The sequence below is a fragment of the Ictidomys tridecemlineatus genome, chromosome 2 (assembly GCF_052094955.1).
Source record: "Ictidomys tridecemlineatus isolate mIctTri1 chromosome 2, mIctTri1.hap1, whole genome shotgun sequence".
NCBI classification, from domain to species: Eukaryota; Metazoa; Chordata; class Mammalia; order Rodentia; family Sciuridae; genus Ictidomys; species Ictidomys tridecemlineatus.
Genome location: NC_135478.1, coordinates 40,718,236 through 40,739,614, shown reverse-complemented (window position 1 = coordinate 40,739,614; position 21,379 = coordinate 40,718,236). Strand labels below are relative to the sequence as shown.

The following is a 21,379-nucleotide window of genomic DNA, read 5'->3' as shown; positions in this document are numbered from 1 at the left end:
GATAGTCTGACTGAAAACGCCACCATACCCACACCCATTCATTATCTCCTGCTGCTTGTCACTCTACCATGTGGGAGGGATTTTATGGCCCTCAAAGCCTAAAATATTTATTATTGGGCCTCTTAAAGATAATAGTGTGCTGATCTCTAGCCTCAAGAATGAGGTATGGAAGAACACTAACATAATCTGAGGGAGAACAAAACTAAGAAGCATTTTATACTAATAAGTCTTATTATTTTCTTTCAAAATGGCTGCTTAGAAATCCATGCCAGAAATTGCTTTTGAGCTCCCAAGTGTCAAAAAAAAAAAAAAAAAAAAACTGTAGAAGAACTTCCACAAAGCACATTTATACACTGAAGTCTGATATGAGTGGAAACACAGAAAAGACATTATGCTATAATCTTGGAATACTACCCCTGACCTCAACCAAGTCATGAAACTTTCCTTAATAAATAACAGTGTATGATTCTGCTATATAAAACATGCCGAATACCCCCTTTCGAAATATTTCTGATATTTAATTTATTTTTTCAAGGCCTCTGACTCGAGATCAATTTGTTGTTTATCACTTTCCCTTGATAGAGGGGCTATAGCGTAGGGAAAGGAGTGCTAAAAACTAGGTGCCACTACGAACAAGCAATATGATCACATCTTGAAGAGAAAGAGTCACTGTCGAGTACAAGAATAAACACGAGCATAGATGAGATTAAAGAAAGGCGAGAGGGGAAGGAGAGAGAGAGCAGAGCCATGTTCAGACAGAAGGGAACTGACCTGAGTTCTGTTAAAAGCCACACGTGCAAACACTGCCTGGGAGATTCCTGCTCGTTTCAGTTCATCACGAACCCACTGGTAGATTTCGGAAGACACCTCTGTGTTGGTTGAAACCTGTTGCTCCAAAGGCTTATTCATAGATCTACTGACAGGGGGAGGGTGGTTCAAGTACTGTTGGTTTAAGGACTGCTGGGCTAATAGTCTATTCACTGCATACTGCTGATTCAGTAGCTGGGCCATCACCAGCTGCTGGTTGACCAGCTGAGGACTGATAGGCGTTGATACCAGCCCAGGGTGCAGGTTTGGAAGAGGGGTCCGGACAGAGGGCTGGCTGCCATGGGAGAGCTGTGCGGGGGACGGAGGCTGCTCAGCTGTGTTCCCTGGGACCGGCTGCTGGCCAAAGTTGACATGGTTGGCACCTTGCTGGGATAGCTCAGAAAGACTATCCATTTCGACTAAAGTGGACAAAAAATAAAAAATCATGTTCAGCCAACAATGATGTGTAAATTGATAGGAATTTCTGATCGTTTCCTCAATTAAAAACCAAAAGACAGTAGACACAAGGTACAATGAAGAGTCCAATAAAACCCAAACAATTTCAAGACAGGACTCACCAGGCTTCATCTTGGTTTTCCTCTTCTGAGCAATCCTACAGACTGAAAGTGGGACGACACTCCTGGTCTCCATTTTTTTAAGCGTGCTTTATATTTAAGGCATAAAACCTACTATATTCAAATTCTTGGTAACTAGTTTTAAGGTCAAACTGTTTCTCATTCTCATCTATTACCCCAAGAAGGCTTATAAGCAATGATGTTTATATTAAAATGACTTCTAGAAGAATATCATTTGCTTAATGGCAAACTAGAAACAGTGAGCCAAGCTAAGAAAATAAGCTTCTGGTAACAAGCAACTAGAGAAAAGAAATTTACAAATATTTTCGTGTGTTATATATTAACCTTAGTAGTTTAGGCAAAAGGTGTGAAAGGAAAAAAAAAAGATGACATAAAATATATCCTATGTTCAATTTTTATGTAGCAGTGAGTATAAAGAAGTGGTTGGTCTATAAAGATGTAATAAAAATGGGCATAACAACAATAATAACTGAGCACTGTTCTGAGTATCTTCTGTGTCTTGTTTCAGTTAATTCTAACCAACACAGACAGGAGGTTTATCTGCAAGTATTTCTTAGAATGAAGCAAACGATGTACCGTGTAACAACATGGTACCTCCAGTGTTGCTAAGACCCAAATGTTTTCTCGAGAAGCTGGGGCTATCACCAGACACTACAGATAATTCTGCAAGGAAGGAGCAGGGAATCATTCTGGGACAGCAGTGATGCTGCCACAATTCTGCAATTTATTTCCACCTGCCCAGGCCAAATGCTTCTCCCTTAGCTGGATCCCACGTGTGGACTGGCTGAGTATCAGATCTAAGTGCAGCAAATTTTTTGCTGCTACAGGGAGATTGGTTTGATGCTCTGGTCTGGAAAGGTTAAGCATGGAGCTCGATGTAAATAGGCAAAAGTCTTTCCAAATTTCCTCATACTTCCCTTTATATACTCTATTTGGATTTTAATCATCATTTCTCTTTTCATTAAATATGCAGGTTTTATATTTAGATGAACTTATCATGTAGCTATCGTCACTGATATATGTAAAATATAACTAAGAATTTGGGAAGAAACCGTCAATTTCTATCAGTGATATCAGCCCAAGTGTGCCATTCGGAGATAATAGTAATTCAAGCAATTATTCCAAAAATGATGCATTGTCTTCATTACAGCCCCAAGCTATAAAAGGCAAAGAATCTGTTTTGGTAGATGGATGGCTTTTCTTCAAATATTAAAAGCTAAAACATGCTCAAAATTTGGTTTCTCTTGTCTCTTAAAATTTTTAGGAAAAGTTATTATTGTTGCTATTATTAAATGAATGTAAAGGAGATAAACAGAAATAGATTTAAAACAGGGCATAATGCTATGCATATTAAACATCCAATTCTTTATTACTTTAAAATACATTATTTGGAAGGTACAGCTATGTGAAAGAAAGCAGTAATAGAAAATTAAAACATTACCCTTAATCACAGTGTTTGCAATTGTGAGCACTAACAAACTTGATCTGGGGAAAATGCCACAATCTAAACGTTAAGCTACAGGACACAACCTTTACCTGTCATTTCACACTGTAGGTAAATTTCCTGCATAATAGATACTGAACTAGAGTTACATGATAGGATAAAATGCTACCCTGGAATTTTAGTTTGGAAATGATGCAATGGTTGTTCTACTATAGATGATGGAGAGGGATGCCTGCCAAAGTGCCTGCTGCTGGGAGGGGGGGTGGTGGCGGGGGGGGGGGGGGCAAGCTATAAAAATGACTTGATCTCAATTATGGAAACTAGTTATTAATTAATACAGTTTAGTTTCCTTAAAATTTAGGTGCAAAAACAGGCTCATCCTCTTTCTCTCAAATAAAAACAAAAGGCCTAAAAGCATGACTTACTTCTCAGAGAAATCACAGCTAATATTAGCTATTCAAGGCCTGGTTAGGTCTTCACTGAGATGTTAAAAAATGACAGCTCCCCTCCTCACGCCTCGATTTCCTGCATGTCTGACAACCAAGTCAGTTTGGCTGATTTAAACACAAACATTTATTGAATTTAATTATCTCATTATACTCATACCCACTCCCCACCCCCAAAGAAACATTCTAAATTGATCTCTAATTGGGCAATCAAAAGACCTGGCTTTAGATGTGACTTTGATAAACCCCCAAATGACACATAATGGTATGTAGCCACCGCTGCAACCATTTTTTTTTTTTTTTTGCTTACCCATCATATCTTTTGTCTTCTTGAAATGTTTGTACCACCTTCCAAATTCTTGACATTTTGCTGCTGAGACATTTGCATAGTAAGTGCTGTTCACAATGGAAGAAATCATACTCTGCATGAAGAGGGGGGGAGAACATTTGTAATACATAGCAGCACAAGAGGCAACACAGCATTGTGAAAACTGCATTTTTTTTAAAATCAACTGAATACCAATACATTTTTGTTTTACACTTTAGCCTAAAGCTTCAACTTCTGAAAATTCATTAACTAGACCATCAAATGCTTATTTAAGTAGCAAGCAACAGCCCACTGAGACCAGTATAAAGCTATCAAACCCACAGACTCTGCTCCAGGATTATTTATCCAAACTCCATTAATATCATCTATTCCTAGCCTGACAAATATTCATCGATTCCAATAAATTTAAAGACATGAAGACAATAGTATGTTTGCAATTCATAAGTACATGATACTTTGCAATGGAATGACTGGACTCTACACCCTTACTGCTTAAAGTATGGTTCAGGGACCAGCCATATGGGCATCACCTAGATACTTGTTAGAAATGTTGGATTTTGTGCCCTACTCCAGCACTTGCATTTTACCAAGATCCACAAGGGATTTGCAAGCACATTAAAATCTGAGAAACACTGCTCGTACTTTCACTTCTATTATTTGTAGTTCAATTGGAGGTGCACTAATACTGTTCAAAGGTTAGCACTGATCACATTCAAGAAAAACTATTCAAAGAGATTCTCTATCAGAAGGGGGAAAAAATATTCTGCAATCTTTATGGCTGGCTTTATCTATAGTAAAGCTTGAGTTCTAAATTTCAACCATGGTAAAATTTTTTTAAATACATACATCTCAGATTTATTACATTTCTCTAGGAAGATGAAAATACACATATTTTCTCATTTTTTTATACTGCTTTTAACAAAACCCTAGAATCAGAGTTAACCATTTAACATGTAAAAAATAAAGACAATAATCTTAATGTATTATGAGGAGTTTTTTTTTAACTCATTTTAAATAAAGAGAAGTGTTTTCTTTCCAGAAAATTTTAGTCATGGTAATTTTAGTGACTTAATTCCATGATCTTTTAAGCTAGAATGCCCATATTCTCCAGTAGCATCTAAATTAATTTTCTATTAAGTCTTAAGAATGAGCCTTTGCAGCACCAATCCATCCCTCACACCAATGAGTAGAAATATGAGAACACATATTTCAGGTTGCAGCTGGTCTACAGGGAAATGGTTTACAGAAGGCAGCATTGTTCGGGAGAGAGTGAACAACCAGAAAAGCCAGTTTGGGGACAAAAGTATTTTTATATCATTATCGTCTTTAAGCTACTTCTAATGTAAAGCTCTTTGGGTTATTATTAATTCTCCTGACATCCATTATCAGTGTTAATTTTGTAGCATGCACACATTTCCGTAATGTGTAAATCTGGGGGAATCTCTAAAGAACTTGGATTGATGGATAAGCTAGAGTTGTATTATTTATGTAAAAAACGGCTATCTCTACTAAGAGGCACTGTGATGATATCTTTTTTTTTTGACACTTTCTACTTTATAGTCATTTTCACATTTTATTTCTCTAAGAAGACATTCTTAATGTGCTCATGATGCTCTGCCATTAATCCAATAGCTTGCAATTTCACTAAGAGCCTCCCACAGTCCACAGTGCAAAAAGACACTTAGCAAGGTTGCCAAAACCAGAGCCAGAAGATTACCTGATCCAGTTAACAATCAGTCAGCTTCAATCTCACTTACTCTATGGTAATAATGGATCAATAAAGCCAGACACTAATAAAACTACTGAGATCACTGATGGATTATGGTGATTCTGCAAATGGATGACAGTTGATGCTCTTCCACTTTGGTCTAATTCTTTCAAAATTATTAACTCTTTATCTAGACATTCTGACAGATGCTTATATGTTAATACAAGTTTTAGACATGGTTCGTATCTTAATTTTTAGAAGTGTATGGAATATCTAAGTTTTGCTAACGTTTCTGACAAATATCAAATCTATTTCAACTTCCCAATAGTCTGATAAATGAAATTTGCTCTTTGATGCATACTTACTATGTGCCCGGCTGGTACTAAAGTTTTGAAGATGGATAAAATAGAGTCTCTGCATACAAAAATGTTATCACGTATTGGGAAGAGAGATAATATAAACCAGTCATTTCAATTCAACATGATTCAGTGCACCAACAGTGGAAAAATATATGGAGTGAAGGGAGGGGAAGAATCCATAATGTTTGAAAAACTCTGAAATGTTTTATAAAGCTAGATCCTATATGTAATAACATTGTGTCCTTCATTAATATCTACATTGGGAAAATCACAACCAAATGCATAGCATCAGCGAAGCCCTTGTTCGAACCTAAGTTGGTAGGCTATGTCCTTAAGTGATTTTTCTGAATGTCTCTACTTTGTCAAGTGATGTGTGCTTAGGAAACTCTGATTAATACAAATACTAACTCATATTAATGTTGTATGTATTAATATTAAATGCCACATAGGGCATAAATCAAGAGCCTAATCCACAGGTTATAATGCACACCAAAGCAACTTTTTGGAATTTCTTTTGTGCTTTTGCAGGACTGGGAAATATTTTATAATTCAGGTAATTTGGGGCCATCTCTCTTTTCATCAGAACAACATGAAGCAATCTGTATGACTAAACCACGCTGACAACCACTTCATGAAGCACTCCTTCTTGATGGCAAAATCCCAACTGCAAGCTTAGATGTGGCATCTGAGTACACAGGTGCCTTTCAGCAGCATAGAAGAGATACTGCAGAACATTGTGGTGCACATGGGTATTTGAAATATCATACCCAATACTGTCATGTTAAATCTGAAGAAATCAGGAACACCAATTGTTTTGGTGATATGAATTACAAAGTGAAGACTGGTAATATATTTTACGTGGTAGGATGTATACAGGTAGACCAAGTTCCGTGTTTTCAATGAGAAAGCCTTGGGACTCTTATGCCAATCCAAGGCGACGCTGGTTTAAAAAGACTGTGCTAAGCAGGGCTGGGGTTCCATATGACTTTCCAGCCCAATGCCTGGCATATATTAAATATACATCGAATGTTCATCTGATGAAATGGAATAGCAATAAATCTGCACTCAAGTGCAAGATGTGTCACACACTGGAAGTGTGACCTTGTGTCAATTGATTGACATTTCTATCACAATTCTCCATACTAAATGGGAGTGGTGGTAACATTCATCTCATGGGGTTGTTTTGAAAATCCATTCTATACGGGCATTCTTCCCCATTCATTTAGCATGTGTTTAGTGACCTCCTACTATGTGTCAAGCATGGAGCAAGTCACTAGGAAAGTAATGGCTTGAAGAGACGTACTATCTATACTTGGACAGACAATAAATAAAATAATGGAAGTGATGCAATTAGCACAGAGCCTGGAACATATCAAGCATGAACTTACGAGATGTTAATTACTATGACAACCCTCTACCTCCTCCTCCTTTTGGGGCTTTTATTATATGATCACAGAGATCAGTCAACTATGCTTTAAATAACAGAGAAGTATCAGATAAAATTTTTGAGATGATGTATTTTAAGTCAAATACATTTTCCTAGGAAGACTGAAGAATGCACTAATTAAACTATTAACAAGTCCAGCCAGTGGATAACAAGGGAAAACACCAAGAGAAAAGCATTTCTATTTGTTTCAATATTCCCATCTGGTAATGTTTTCTGAAGCTAGCCCAAATCTGGTAGCTGACATCAGGAAAACATGTACCACTCCTGACTCTTGTAGACCTGTGCTGTCTCCCATCTCTGGCTAGCAGTGGCTCATCCTGCAGCATATATTGTGAATATCTCTGCTCCTGAGAAGCCCTTCTAATATAGAACCCATTGTGTTGTTTATTTTCCACTAGGCCCTGAGCCTTAGGTCTCTCCTCAACATACCCTGGACTCGTCATGGGGTTGGACTCAATTAGATGATCATTAAAGGGTCACTGAAATAAGTCATTCCTGAAGGTCTCCAGGATACCCCCTCTTTTTTTTCCCCCTAAATTCAAAGGTAATGTCAGCTTGTCACATGAACCTTTAGAATCCATCACTTTCAGCTGTCACAAAAGAAATCATAATTTCTAGAACCATTATTCATTAATTTGCAAGAGATCCCTTCCCAGGTTTTTCAAAATACATCCACACAGATGTCTCGGAAGTTGCAGCGCTCCGTGGTTATGTTATTCCAGTTCTCTCTCAGTGTCTATTTATATGAGCTTTCCAAAGCACTTTGAAAAAGACACAACTTGTATGGCAAGTTTCCTTTTCAGTGGCCAGTATGTATAAAAAAACATCAACGTTCCAGGCAAAAAATAATCCAAGTGGCAAAACTCAGGTGGTAGAAATTCCAAGTTCAAATGCTACACGGTACACCAACCCATAAATAGGCCACAGCTTCCAGTGTTGGGAAATACAATTTGGAAGTCGGCAGAAATTGGCTATGGGTCTCATAACCCCAGTGTGACACAATATTCTCATCCTAGGAGCCAAGTTGTAAGCTTTTCTAAGATCCATAAAGCACATGTCTACTCCCTATGAGGAGCTTCGGTTCTTTCTGCGAGTCTGCTGAAGTTCCGATCTGAAAGAATGCCATCTTCACAGAAACCCCAGTCCTCTAGAATGATACCATCTGCCGCAGGCTAAGCTTCCTTTTCAGCCAAATACATTATTTATAACCTTTCTAATTGTGAAAAGGTAAGGGTGGAATTTTTCTAAAGCCTGACTTTCATATAGTTAGAACATTCTGAACCTTTACTCTAAGATCTGCAGGCCTCTCAATTTGAAAAACAAAACAAAACATAACCAAAAAAAAAAACCATGAGGAATTAGTTGAGGTTACATAATTTTCCCAAATGTTATGTTCTTTCAAACCCCTGCTAGAAGATCATACACAACTGATGGTATATAAGTATAACATACTCAGAAAAAAGAAGCAAGATTTTTTTTTTTTTTTTTAAATTTGGTCATCTTAGTAGCCAACGGATAGGATCTGGTGAGGTAAGGCCTTCTCAAAAAAATGATTCATCAACGAGAGAAAGGCAGTGATCTGATCACCCTTAAAACTGCTTTGTTGTGCCTTTAACAACAACCAAAAAAAAAACCACCCCAAAACAATGCTAATCAGGTTATTCAATCATTTAAACCAAAACTGTTCATGCTTTTCTGCCAAATCAACCAACCACAGCAAAATCTGTTATCTCTGATTGCTCAGCTTCCAGTCAAAAAACAGTTAACCCCCACTATACCAAAAGTTTTCTGAAATACCCTCAGAGCCCCACAGGCTCATAGAGAATAAAGAGAAAGTCATGCCACGCTTAAAGGGTAACAGGAGTGCTGTACCATATTTGCATATTACAATATACTCTTAATAAACTAAACAGCCTGTACCGGAAGCCAGCAGCTCCCTGGCATTTCATGTGATCTCCATACTGGCTTTTTGCATACTTTTTTTTTTTTTTTTTAAAAACCAGGACTGTGATATCAGGATCAAAACTTACCCAGGACTTGCAGATGGGTTAACTGAGGTGGGAGGAGGCAGAAACAGCAACCTACAAGATGGTGGTTCACCCATGTTTAAAGCTTTCGGCTCCCTCAGCAGAGAGGGCAAGGGCTACAACATCTTATTTACACAATTATCTAAATACGATTAAACAGCTGATGGACAAATATTAAACTGGAAAATGTATAGTCATTTCAGCTTAATGTAATCCTCTTTCTGTAAACACCCAAGATGATTTTTTTCAACCAGAACAGTCCTGACATCTCATAAGCCTAAGGGTGAATAGCAAGAGATTGTTTTTGATAGTTATAAATATTCAAAAGACATGCAGACCATCTGCTTTCATAATACAGGTAAAGCAAGACTGAAATGGTGACTGCTGTATAAAAATGATTCTTTTAACAAAGTCTTCCTCTCCTCGAAAACTATAAAGACAGATGTCAAAAACTGTTTACACAGAGCAATCAGGAGCGTGCAAAATGTAATATTCCTTTTACACACAGTGCTTGCTAAAGAGATTTTTTTTTTCTTTTTCTTCCCATCTGTGTGTTGCAACACATTTCTACAAGTTAAAAACATTTTTTTCAAACAGAGATCTCATGAATACCCAAAAACATGCTATCTGGCTTCTGAATGCTAATTAATTTCAACTAAGGAATCTGAATATCTTTTTCTGTAGGAAGGAATGTATGTTTTGAATTGGAATACTCTGGAGAGACAGCAAGGGGAATAATCTTGCACAGGTTTAATTCTATAAGGCAAATTTCACGGTTACACCTTGTCTATAATATGTATGTTATACCCATGTTTTAGATGAAAACACATCATTGCTAATGTCTTTGGCATAAAGTCTAAAATAATTGTTTTCTGAAATAAATGCCCACACATGCAAAATGTATATTTAAAAAAAAAAAAACCCTTTAACTTCTCAGTCTATGCAGAGTGATGTATAAAGCCTCAGAGTTAATTTTCATGGCTAGAACACTAATCTTGACAGTAACCTTTTAATGTATTGTATTAATGGTACAGAGGCATTAAGCACCTTTTTATAATTTTCAATAAAATGAGCATTTACTGAGAAATCTGTCAAACTACTGGCTTTTCATTATTTTATATTTTCATTTTATCAGAGTTTCAACTTTATACAGTCCAATCACCCTATTTGTGCATGTCCTATTTAACCTGTGGTCTGAATTTCCACAGTTGTTTTTTTTATATGACTGTGGTAAACTGAAAAGTCAAATGTTAACTTTGACTCCACATTCAAACACGATTGAATCAACTCCATACTCAAATACAATTTTAATAGATTCCCTGTAAATAAGGTTTGCTTTTAATCCCAAGGGATATCAAATACCACAAACAAGTCCTAAAAAAAGGTCTCGTCTGAGATACTGACATGGAATGAATCTGTTGAAAATTAACAGGTAGTCCCCTTCTGGTATTTGGGGGTGGGAAGACAGAAAATGGGCTTCAATTTAGGAAAGCAGGATTTCTAAGTGTAATATTCTATTTGTGCTTTTTAGCTTCTGTTCCCCAAATCTCTCCCCTGGATCCTCTATTGCTTTTTAAGCAATTCTCGTGGGAGATACAACTGGGGTACATTCGGAATTTCAATTTATTGAAAAGAGACTAATCACCTGTGAATTTTACTTAAACTCCAGTAGTCGTAGTTATGACTCTTGCCATTTTGATCAATCCTGAAAACAGCATCTCAAATAAAGTAACCAACCCTCATATACTGTTAAAAATGAAAACTCAAGTACAAAGCTCTAAAGGAATACAAAAAAAGAAACACACCCAATTCTGTTTTAATTTTCCTAATACATTTCCTAAAGACAAAACTGTGATCATTTATAAGCATGGAAATTTTATTTAAACACCCAATTCATAACTTTTAAAGAAAATGTTGGTGTACAGTTCATATGGTTCTTCCATATAATTTTATATAATGCCCAGATGATATATTTTGACCAGATTCTCTAATTCCATCCTTTTATATAAAGTACCTATCTAAATCTTTCTTACTATACGGAAACCTTCTTACTCAAATCAATTGAATATGCAAATAAAGAACTTGATATAAAATACTTATTAGAAGGTATGTTATTACTAAGACCGTATCACATTTCAAATTAACTGCACACAGAGGTTATAACATAAGGAGAAATGAACTAAATAATCTCCAATATCTACTAGATAAATATAAATCAATATCGACTTTGGATTAGGACATTAAAATAAATATTAATCTGGCTTCATCTCTATAAATATTATGGAAATCCTTCACAGTCTAGGAAAATGCCATTCTCTGGTAATCATCTCTTCAAGAGTTATAGCAAGGGACTGGGAATATAGCCCAGTTGGTAGAGTGCTTGCCTCACATGCCCAAGGCCCCAGGTTCAATCCCCAGCACCATAATTTAAAAAAAATTAAAAAAGTCATGGCGAAATGGTAAAAATATGTTGGGATGGGTTGCAATCATGAAATAAAGAGCCTGTCCATAGCTGTTTGGGCTGGTGCTTGCGCAGATGAGTGGACACCCCAAGTCCCTAAGGTCCCTTTTTTGGAATGGCTGAACAGTTATCTACCGCTGCAGTTCTCTCTAAATTCAGGTGATTCTGGACCTTTATACAGCTGGTTTTTAAAACACTATATGTTTATAACCACAAATGGAGTCACCAATGCCAAAAGTGGACTTTAGAACATTAAAACTGAAGAATAGACACTGACAGTAAACATGGGTGATACTGACTGTTAATATTTCCATTTTAACAGCTTTGTCTATAAATCATTGGGTCTGTTATTGAAATTTTTCCTCTTTGTTTTTCACTTAAATATGAGGGAAAAATACACAAATGGAAGTGACAGTAAAAAAAAAATGTATGGGTCTCAAAAGTAACACAACTGAGGCAAAATGAAAATTATCGGTCAGGCTGAAATACATGTTCAATTGTGAAAGAAATTTTTTAAATGTGTGCTGAGATGCTAAAAAAATTGTCAAAGCTTGTGCTTAACTGTGATGTGTAACTATGTCCTTTGTAGCATTTTTCAAATCTCAGGGTCCCCTGTACCTCTAAGACAACTGTTCTGCTGATAAACACAATAAGCTTTGTGCATGGATTCAAGAACAGTAGAAAAATACATAAAAACATGAGATTTGAAATATCAGTAGGCTTTCTTAAAAATTCAGAAATTATTTGCTATCTGTATAATAGGAAAACAATTTGTAAGATAGGACATTCTAGATAAGAGATCTGTAAAGTACTACTAATAAAACTACTAGCATCATATATTTGTGCAATAAACATGGTACCAAGTCTCTGAGGTTGTTTCAGTTCAACAAATATTCCTGAGTTCCTACTATGTGTCAGCATCTAAGACTGCTGTGATGAATAAAATTTGGCTCCTCTGGCTCAGTCAATTACAAGGCAGCCTAATTATCACATAGATAATTTCAGGACAACTTAGAAAGTTAGGGTGATAAAAGAAGGTCAGAACCCTGGGTGCTGGGGAATGGGAGTGAAGGCAGTTAAAGTCATAGGCTCATATGCTGTTGATAGTCTCAGGAGGTATCTTTATCCCTTTTGACATTGTCTAGTTTAAGGTATCCCGTTTGCTTAACTTGCAAATGGACTTATTTAAAGCCCAAGGCTTGAATCTCTCCTCACTTCCATTTAAAAATACATCATAATTTATTACGATTGTAAGGGTAGTGCTAAGAGGATCCATTCAAGGTGAGAATGAATTATAACAGGGTCTTTTTCCACATGTAAAAAGTTTTTGGTTGTTTCTACAAAAAAAAAAAAAAAAAAAAACTTGCATCAAAATCCATGTAGCAACAAAGTTTCTTAAACCATGTGAGCCAAACAAGTGTTATTTCAAACTCTCCAGGCTCACATTTTACAAAAACAACTGAAGTTGATATACACTTTAGAACTGAAACTATCCTAAATGTTTTACAAGTATTAACTTATGTAATTCTCATAGCAATACTAAGAAATCGGTACTATTCTCTTCCTCCTTTTATAGATGAGGAAACTGAGGCAGGAGACTCAGTTTATGCAACCTCATATAGCTGGTCATGACAGAGCTCACATTCCGGACTGCTAGGATGCTAGGAGCTCAGTAACAGAGATGGTAAAGAGCAATGATACCAAAAGACACACATTAAAAAAAAAAAAAAAAAAAAATGACAGAATGAAGTCGTTAAAGAAATGCATTACTCTAAGAAATAGCCCCATTAAAAAGTAAAAAGAAAATGAAATCAAGTTCTCATATGTTAACATAACCCAAGAGTTTCAATACAAGGGAAATGCCCACTGTGACATTTCACAAAGTTAATACTTGGTTCAGTTTAGCTATACACTTTTTGATGACCTTGGAAAAACACTGGATTGATAGTAAAATAGTGTATGCCTCTGACAGTCAATGGTACTCAATAATGAAGGTCTCTGTCTTGTTATCTACATAAGAAAGCAATCTCAAAGAGTAATCACAATTAAAGCTTTACTCTTTTCTTAACTTCCAACTTCCAAGGTATCATCTGGTTTGCATCTTTAACCCTCCGAGTAAATTAGATTAGCATTTCTGTGGGAAAATAGTGCAATACAAAATAACTGATATTTTCTAAAGAAAATGATGAAGGAGAACAAAGTTTTAAGAATACAAATAAGAGAAATAAATTAAAAAAAAAAACTTTTAATGGAAGTCAGCCACCTTTCTACAATGAGGAATTCTGCCACCTTATGAATTGTCCACGATGAAACTCCAACACCCCATAATAATAGAGCATATTAGCACACAATACAATCTTATATTTCTGTAGCGCCCTTCATGCAAGCATCCCAGGGTGCTTTACAATCATTATGAGTTAAAATTAAAACTGAAGCACATACAATTCCTAATAGAATCATTTTAAAAATGCTAAACAGAACAAATAACTTTTAAGTCTAGATTTAAAAGTCCCAACAGCCAGAGCGTTCCTTGCTTCAATTGGCAACCAGCTGCAGAACCAGGGCTGTGGCTCTCTCCCGTACGTTAAAGGCTCTCTTATGTTTTTTATCCTCAGAGCATGTTGTAATCAAGCAGTTCCCAATGAAAGAGGGAAAAATTGGGTGTGTATATCTGTTTGTTTTGATTATTCTTAACTTAGGGTGTTGTGGTTTTTTGGGTTTTTTTTTTTTTGGTCTGTTTATGAGTTTGTTTGGGGCCCACATCTGACATGAAATAAAGCAGATTTTCAAAAGGAAATCCAGATAGAATCCAGCTTGAAATTTCAGTCATAATTGAGGGGGGAAAAATGCTCAAAAAAAGCCCTTGAAAACTAGTTCCATTTAACAAGAAAATTAGTTTGAGCATGATTTGGTTAAGTTTTTTTTTTTAATAAATTAGAAAATAGCATTTAATAGGCTCTCTCTCAGATCATGTCTACTCCTAAGCCTGGGGAATATTTATTATTCTATGCATCAGGGAAAAAAAGAGGGGCAACGCTCTCATGATATGGTAATTTTCTCTGCGTTAGTGATTCTGAGGTCAGAGGAAACATGTTCAGATCTAAAACAAGGCACAGGCAAAAATCTATTAAGTGAAAATGAAGTACTTCCACACTGTGAAGCACTCTCTAAATTGGCATGGCTTAAACTCTTTTATGTTTCACTATTGTGAAAAGATAGCAGCTATAAAATATTTTAGATCAATCTCTTTTAAGTTAGAGGCTTTATTAAGTTTGGCTTTTTTGATTAATACACCACGTGAAAGGTGACAGGAGAGCTGACATCAAGCTACTGTGGAATCCTTATGTGTCTCACTCAGCTAAAAGGAGCCTGAGACAGTAGAATCAAAATGGAAAACCTGCGATTTGGAAGACTTTTTTTTTTTTTTTGTAGATTAGATCTATCATAACATCAACCCAGAACAGACATCTAGAATGAGATCATGACTGTCCAAAAGAGAGAGAGAGAGAGAGAGAGAGAGAGAGAGAGAGAGAGAGAGAGAGAGAGAGAGAGAGAGAGAAAATTATCTGGAATGAATAAACTTTTCAATTCACACAACTATTCACGTAAAACTGGCTTACCATTTACTGTATTTATCTCTCCACTAATACAACTGCTGAAAGTGGTAATAATATCCTATTTGTTATAAAGTACTTCAGTGCCTTTGCGTGTTGTAATCAAGCAGTTTCCAATGAAAGAGGGAAAAAATTGGGTGTGTGTATCTGTCTGTTTTGATTATTCTTAACTTATTTGATTATTCTGACAAAACAAATATTCAAAATCTCAGATTCACATGGTCAGTAGGTTAAGGTTCGAGGAAAAAAATCCTGCCATTCTAAAAAGGCAAGAAGACTGTCTATCAAGTTTTTCTTCAAGATACATGATGCTTAACAACACGAGTTATAATTTTATGTTGGGAAGGGGTAAGTACAAGATCTTCCAAGCACATCTCAAACAGAAAACTTTCCAATTTTAAATGGAACTGCCAGTTATATCCTTTGTCCATCACATCAAGCCACTCTGATGACAAAGGTCTGTACTTCCAAACAGACCTGAGAAATCTGACTACCTACTGCTTCCAATAAAAATGCTTAGCATTACCTCAGATCAAAAAAAGAAGAAGAAAAAAAAAGGACTATTAATTCTGTTGTACTTCCTTATCTTGATGACTGAGAGGATGGGGGAGAGAAGTGACAGCACAAATTATACACATTCAAACCTTCTGGCCCCTCCCTGATGCTGGATTATCCAGCAGTGGGTCCCCATGGTCTAAATCATTCCCTCAGGCTCTAAATTGGGGTTTTGAAATATAATGGTGCAAGTCAATATATAAACAAGAAAACCAAAGACACAAGATGTAAAGCACATATGTCAAAGAAAATCTTCCATGTACAGATAAATACAATTGGAAAAGTAACCAGCAGTTATCAACACTCTAGAGAAATCAAAGTGCATTATAAAACATGGCAAATTAATCTGAAAAGGCCCCTTCCTTTTATTTTTAAATTTCCTTGGTGACCCAGGACACTTGGTTGAGCTCCCAGGCTCTGCCCACAGAGCCACTGCCTTCACTTCAGCATCCTGGGCCTCAGCGTCCTCCTTTGAACAAAACTACTTACAACTTAAGAGTGATACAAGCACTATATACATCAAAAGCACTAAATGAAAGTTAATCATGTATTATTATCCAACTATTAAGATGTGTTATCCTCATTATGACATAGGAAATTAGATGCCTGGCAGAGCAGACTGTCAATACTCTTTAAGATTACTTTTTCAATACATATTTTTGAGTGAATAAATGTATGAATATGTGAATAAATTTCAAAGGTTAGTCACGCATATGAAATCAATAATATTCATAATGATGCTGGATATTCTCTTGAAAGAATGTGATTTTTAATATTTATTTAAAACTTAAAGAAACATTTCTTCATATTTTGGGACTGAAACAACAGTCCATTTTGTTTTTAAGAAAAACACTTTCATAACAATAAATTGTTGCACCAGTATTATTTATAATACTGAAAAGTCAACTGAACATTGAGTTTACTATATGCATATAGAAATGACTATCAAGTTTCAGAAAATCAACCTCATGCTAAGCTTTAGGAGGGCAGGCAGTTTCCTTTATCTGTTTTGCTAGTACTACGTTAGATTCTCAGAAGCTGTCAGAGAAAGGAAAATTGAAAAATCACCTTTCTTAATATTACTTCTAAAAGAAATGTTTGGATTTAAGGTTATTTTACATATATTTTACTAATTGAAAATAAAATTGAGAAGTCTCACTCACTTGAGGACTTGGCTTGGAAATCTCTTTTCACCAAGTGAGAAATGAAATAGAAAATGATCCAATGCCTTAAAAAAAGTGAAAGTCGTGTGTGTGTGTGTGTGTGTGTGTGTGTGTGTGTGTGTGGTGTGTGTTAAAGAAGAGGAGGAAAGAAGGATACTACAGATTAAAATCTCTTAGAAATATTGGACCTGAATATTAGAAAGAAAACATTAGGCTGTAGAAATAATAGCTGACCTTTTACTTGCAACAAAACGATCTATCCCTGTATCAGAATGTATATCTTTAGCCAAAGTTTAAATTCAATGTCTAAACTCCAGGGAAAATTAACATCAAAATATAAATGTTTCACTATAAATTAAAATGTTGTCCTTTTTACCTCCTAATTTACCTCCCAAATCCATAACTCTGAAAGTTTCCAACTACAGGCTTTCTTGTCACCAAATCAGACTTTGTTTTCTCCTACTAGGTTGCAGTTTAGAATATGACATCCAACTTATCTAACCACATCCACTGAAAAAAGCTAAAGCAACAACAAAACACCCAACCTCAGATCTATAATAAACTAAGCAGTTTTTTTTTTTATGTCTTAGAACATTTCATAAAAATAAACAAACACATGATACACAGAACTTAAACACACGTCAATCTATTTGGGCAGATTTATGATAGGAAAGTAATAGCAGAAATAAAGGTATGGGTTTCAAATCAAACTATATACCCACTTATGGAATTTCTGCTGCAGAAAACCTTGCAAATATTAGCAAAAAAAACATAAGTATTGCACCAAAACATAAGTATCCATTATAAGATCAACACTTCAAGATTTACCATGGGGCAAGGACACAGACTTCACAAATCAGGACTTTCGGGTCAGTCATTAACCAGCACCTTCACTTTAATCTCTAGGGACACTAGCTCCATGTATTGTCAAAGGAGGAGCCTAGGAAGGATAATCCCTTTTAATTCTAAGACTCCAAGTCCAACTGGACACTTGTTTAGCAAGTGTCAGACAATCCTCCTACGAGTGTTGGAGGCAGGGGGTGTTGAACACCCAGGCAAATTCCTTGTGATTTCCCATTCCATTCCCTCCATCTCATCCTCTGGTCTCTGGAGGGACTCTACCTGCCCACAAAGTTGACTTTCTGCTGAATGTAACATTCAGGGAGCCGGTAGCCATTCTTGCTCCTAAAGTATTTTATTACATTAAACAAAACCAAACCTTTAACATACAGTAAAATGTGAATACTGAATTTTATGCTGAAATTTCTCATATGAGTGAATAACAAAACTCTGTGGGAGAAGTAAAGCCATCTCATAGCATTTCTTGGTATTGAGTTCCATTCTGCACAAGAGTAAGGCAATATTTATTTTTCACCATTATATCTACATCATCAAATCTCAAACAGGAGAAACAGTGATTTCATCAAAGTCACTATATATTTTGGGTTTAGGCCTTAGAAAGCCTGTATCTCTCATGTTAATAATCATCTCTCATTTTAAAAAATATAATGGAGAAGTAAATGGAAAACAATTTGTAATGGAAATACTCCAAGTATTAGATTCATGAATTCATTCTAAAAAATAAACAGAAGATGATGCAGCAAAATATAAATATAAAACACAAAAAATGTCCCCTCATTTAGAAAAGCTGATTTTTTTCAAAATATTAAATGCTAAAATAATTAAATGCTAAAAAATTTCAAAATTTAGCCATTGCTAAAATTTGATTTCTTTTTCCCAGTTTTTCTTTTCTTTCTTTCTTCTTTCTTTCTTTTTTTTTTTTTTTTAAGAAAAGAAGACTGTAATTATAACTCACATTGAAATTTCAGCCTAGTTCCATCACTGAATCACTGAATTATTAGGGTGGGGTCTTCAGCTACACAAGGTTATGTGTTTTTCCCAATGCCTCTTGAAAGAAATTCACCAACATATGACTTCAAAACCAAGTCCGAAATTTCATTTTGTCATTCTGTTTAAAATTCAATTCATTTTCCATGATCACATCAAGTAAATTCACAATTATATTCATAAGCAACAGTAAGGCAGAATTTACTGGCTGAATGTTGGTGTCATTTAACAAGTAATTCTCCCTTATACTATCAATAAATATTAGTATTAGCATTCTCTTCTCCAGCTCATAGTAGATGCCTTAAGTCTATAAATTTACTTCTAAGATCAATGGGATATTTAGTAACATGAAGACACATGAGATTCCTATACTGGATGCCTACAACAACAACAAAGTTTAGTCGTAGGTCATTTCAAATGTCCATATGCTAATAATCAAGTGACTTGTTATCTGGAGTTGTCTGTAAAATACTCCAGAAGTAAGAGTCACCCTGTTTCATTATGTCATCCTTTTGGTTTAAGTCCATTTAATTAATTTAAATTACTCTTATTTGATGGTTATAGATTCATGTGCTATCTATTACAAGGGTCAGAGAGGCAAGATAAAAACAGATTAGCTGAAGGTGTAACTGAATTAATTGACAAAAAAAGTTTGCTCTAAATTGCAAGAAAGGGATACTTAACATACACAGAAAATATTTAATCTGTGGCTACAGCTTAATTTAGAATTTGCCACATCCTAAAATTGCTAATGAACATCAAAACAATGTTGTAGGACTCATGTTGCACACCTGAAATGCATGGAGTCTCCATGAAACAGCAGCACAAAAGCCCACAAGCTTCCTTCCAAAGGTACTCAGTAATCTTCATGAGCTTTACATTAAACATACATCTGCTATTCAGGTTATAGTAGAAATACACTTTGAGTCTCTTTCAACTGCAGAAATGTTGACAGCAGAGTCATACAATTCAAGTCAAATGACTAACAGACTAATATTCAGAATTCCATTTTAAACTTGAATTAAAATAAAACTTAAAAATCTAGTTACACCAGCACTATTATACCATATATCATGAAATGACCTTAAAATGGGTTTGGGCACTGAGGGACATATAACACATTAATAGTGACCATGTAAGCAGACTATAAAGAACAGGCCCACAGCATTCTTTTTTTCTTTTCTTCTTATCTGAAATCATCAGAGAATTATAAAAAATTATGTTTGGTTTTAAATCTGGAAGCAAGGGTAGTCCCTACCTAGAGTTTTAGTTACCCTCCACAAACATTCATTCCAAAAAATAGTATAATAACAATAATAATATCAGTCTCATTTCAAAAATCACTAATGGTATAATAGGTATCTCTGAAGGGGTGGGAGGAGATTCTGTTTCCCCCCCCCCCAAAAAAAGATACAAAACTGGCTATAAAATCCCAATGAGCAATAACTAATTTGACCTTTTGATCCAGGAAAGAGATTTCTGTTCTTATTTTTATAATTATTTTTACTAAATACTTCCTTTTCCATTTCTGTGCAATGAACTAAGGTGCCAATAACTGTACTCTTACTTTGCTCAGAGAGCATGGTGAAGTTCTGCATGTTAACAATGACAGTCATTCCCATGCAGCTCTGAGAAAATCTTACCACCTTGACTCTTCCTTAAAAAGGGCACTCCAGAGAATATATAGCTACCATGCTCAGAGAACTCAGGAGATGAATTTAAAAACTAGCTAGCAGAGTTTTGGAGTCAAATGTTTTTCCTATAAAGGTTCTGATCAGAATGAATCAGGAATATTTTAAAAGGTCACCCATGGTCAAGTCACTTGGCATTTTTCTGGCACATTCCTGCTTCAGGTACCAGTTGCTTTAAACTGTGGAACCCCAGCACACCTCCAGTCGAGGCTGCCCAAGACGCCTTATTATTCATCACATGCTATGCTAAGTACCTGTGAAAGGGGGCACTCCTTGGCCAACGAACTCTGATTCATATCTTTCAGTAAGTCCTTCAGAGCATTCCTTACTGTGGTGTGCGACCATTGTTCGGGAGGCAAGTCTTCTAGTTTGGGGCAACTATTTGAGACATAGATTAGAAAGGGGATTATTACAAGATTGCATCCCGCTGCAGAACATTCCTTTAAGACAGACAGATTTCATTTTGCGCATCAAACAGATGCATCTGGAGATTGCTCTCGGTCTCCTGATTGTTCCGATTAGTTAATTACTTTATACAACACATCTGCTGTATCGATGCATGAATTATACATCAGCTGCCTGTGGTGGCTATTTTTTCATGTTACTTCTACCTTCCTGCTCTGATGCGCTTGGGAAGACAATTTAAGGTGTACTGCTTTCTCACGAGCCACCGTGAAAAGCATTAACCGTATTAACTGATTTCCTTTCATTACTCTGTTCATACGAACTAAAATGGAAAAAAATATATAAATAAACAAGATCGAGGCAATAGTGAATAAGGCATTCTTTCACAAAATGTACACAGATGGCACTGTTCATGATATGCAAAAATATTTTTTTCTTAAGTAAACTTTATGTAAAATGCCTTCTTGTAATGCATCATTT

The 21,379-nt window shown here is 35.7% G+C and overlaps 1 protein-coding gene across 7 annotated transcripts in view; it reads right to left on the bottom strand.

Moving 5' to 3' along the window:
- Nucleotides 1-21,379, bottom strand: part of Satb1 (SATB homeobox 1) — a 95,560-nt gene that overhangs the window by 44,925 nt on the left and 29,256 nt on the right. For all 7 annotated transcript variants that reach the window (XM_021731515.3, XM_021731516.3, XM_021731511.3 and 4 more), the window contains exons 5-7: nt 20,749-20,872; nt 3,604-3,715; nt 772-1,226 (exon numbers count right to left, since the gene is read on the bottom strand). In XM_021731515.3, coding sequence (XP_021587190.1) covers nt 772-1,226; nt 3,604-3,715; nt 20,749-20,872 — 691 coding nt within the window. The remainder of the gene's footprint in view (nt 1-771; nt 1,227-3,603; nt 3,716-20,748; nt 20,873-21,379) is intronic.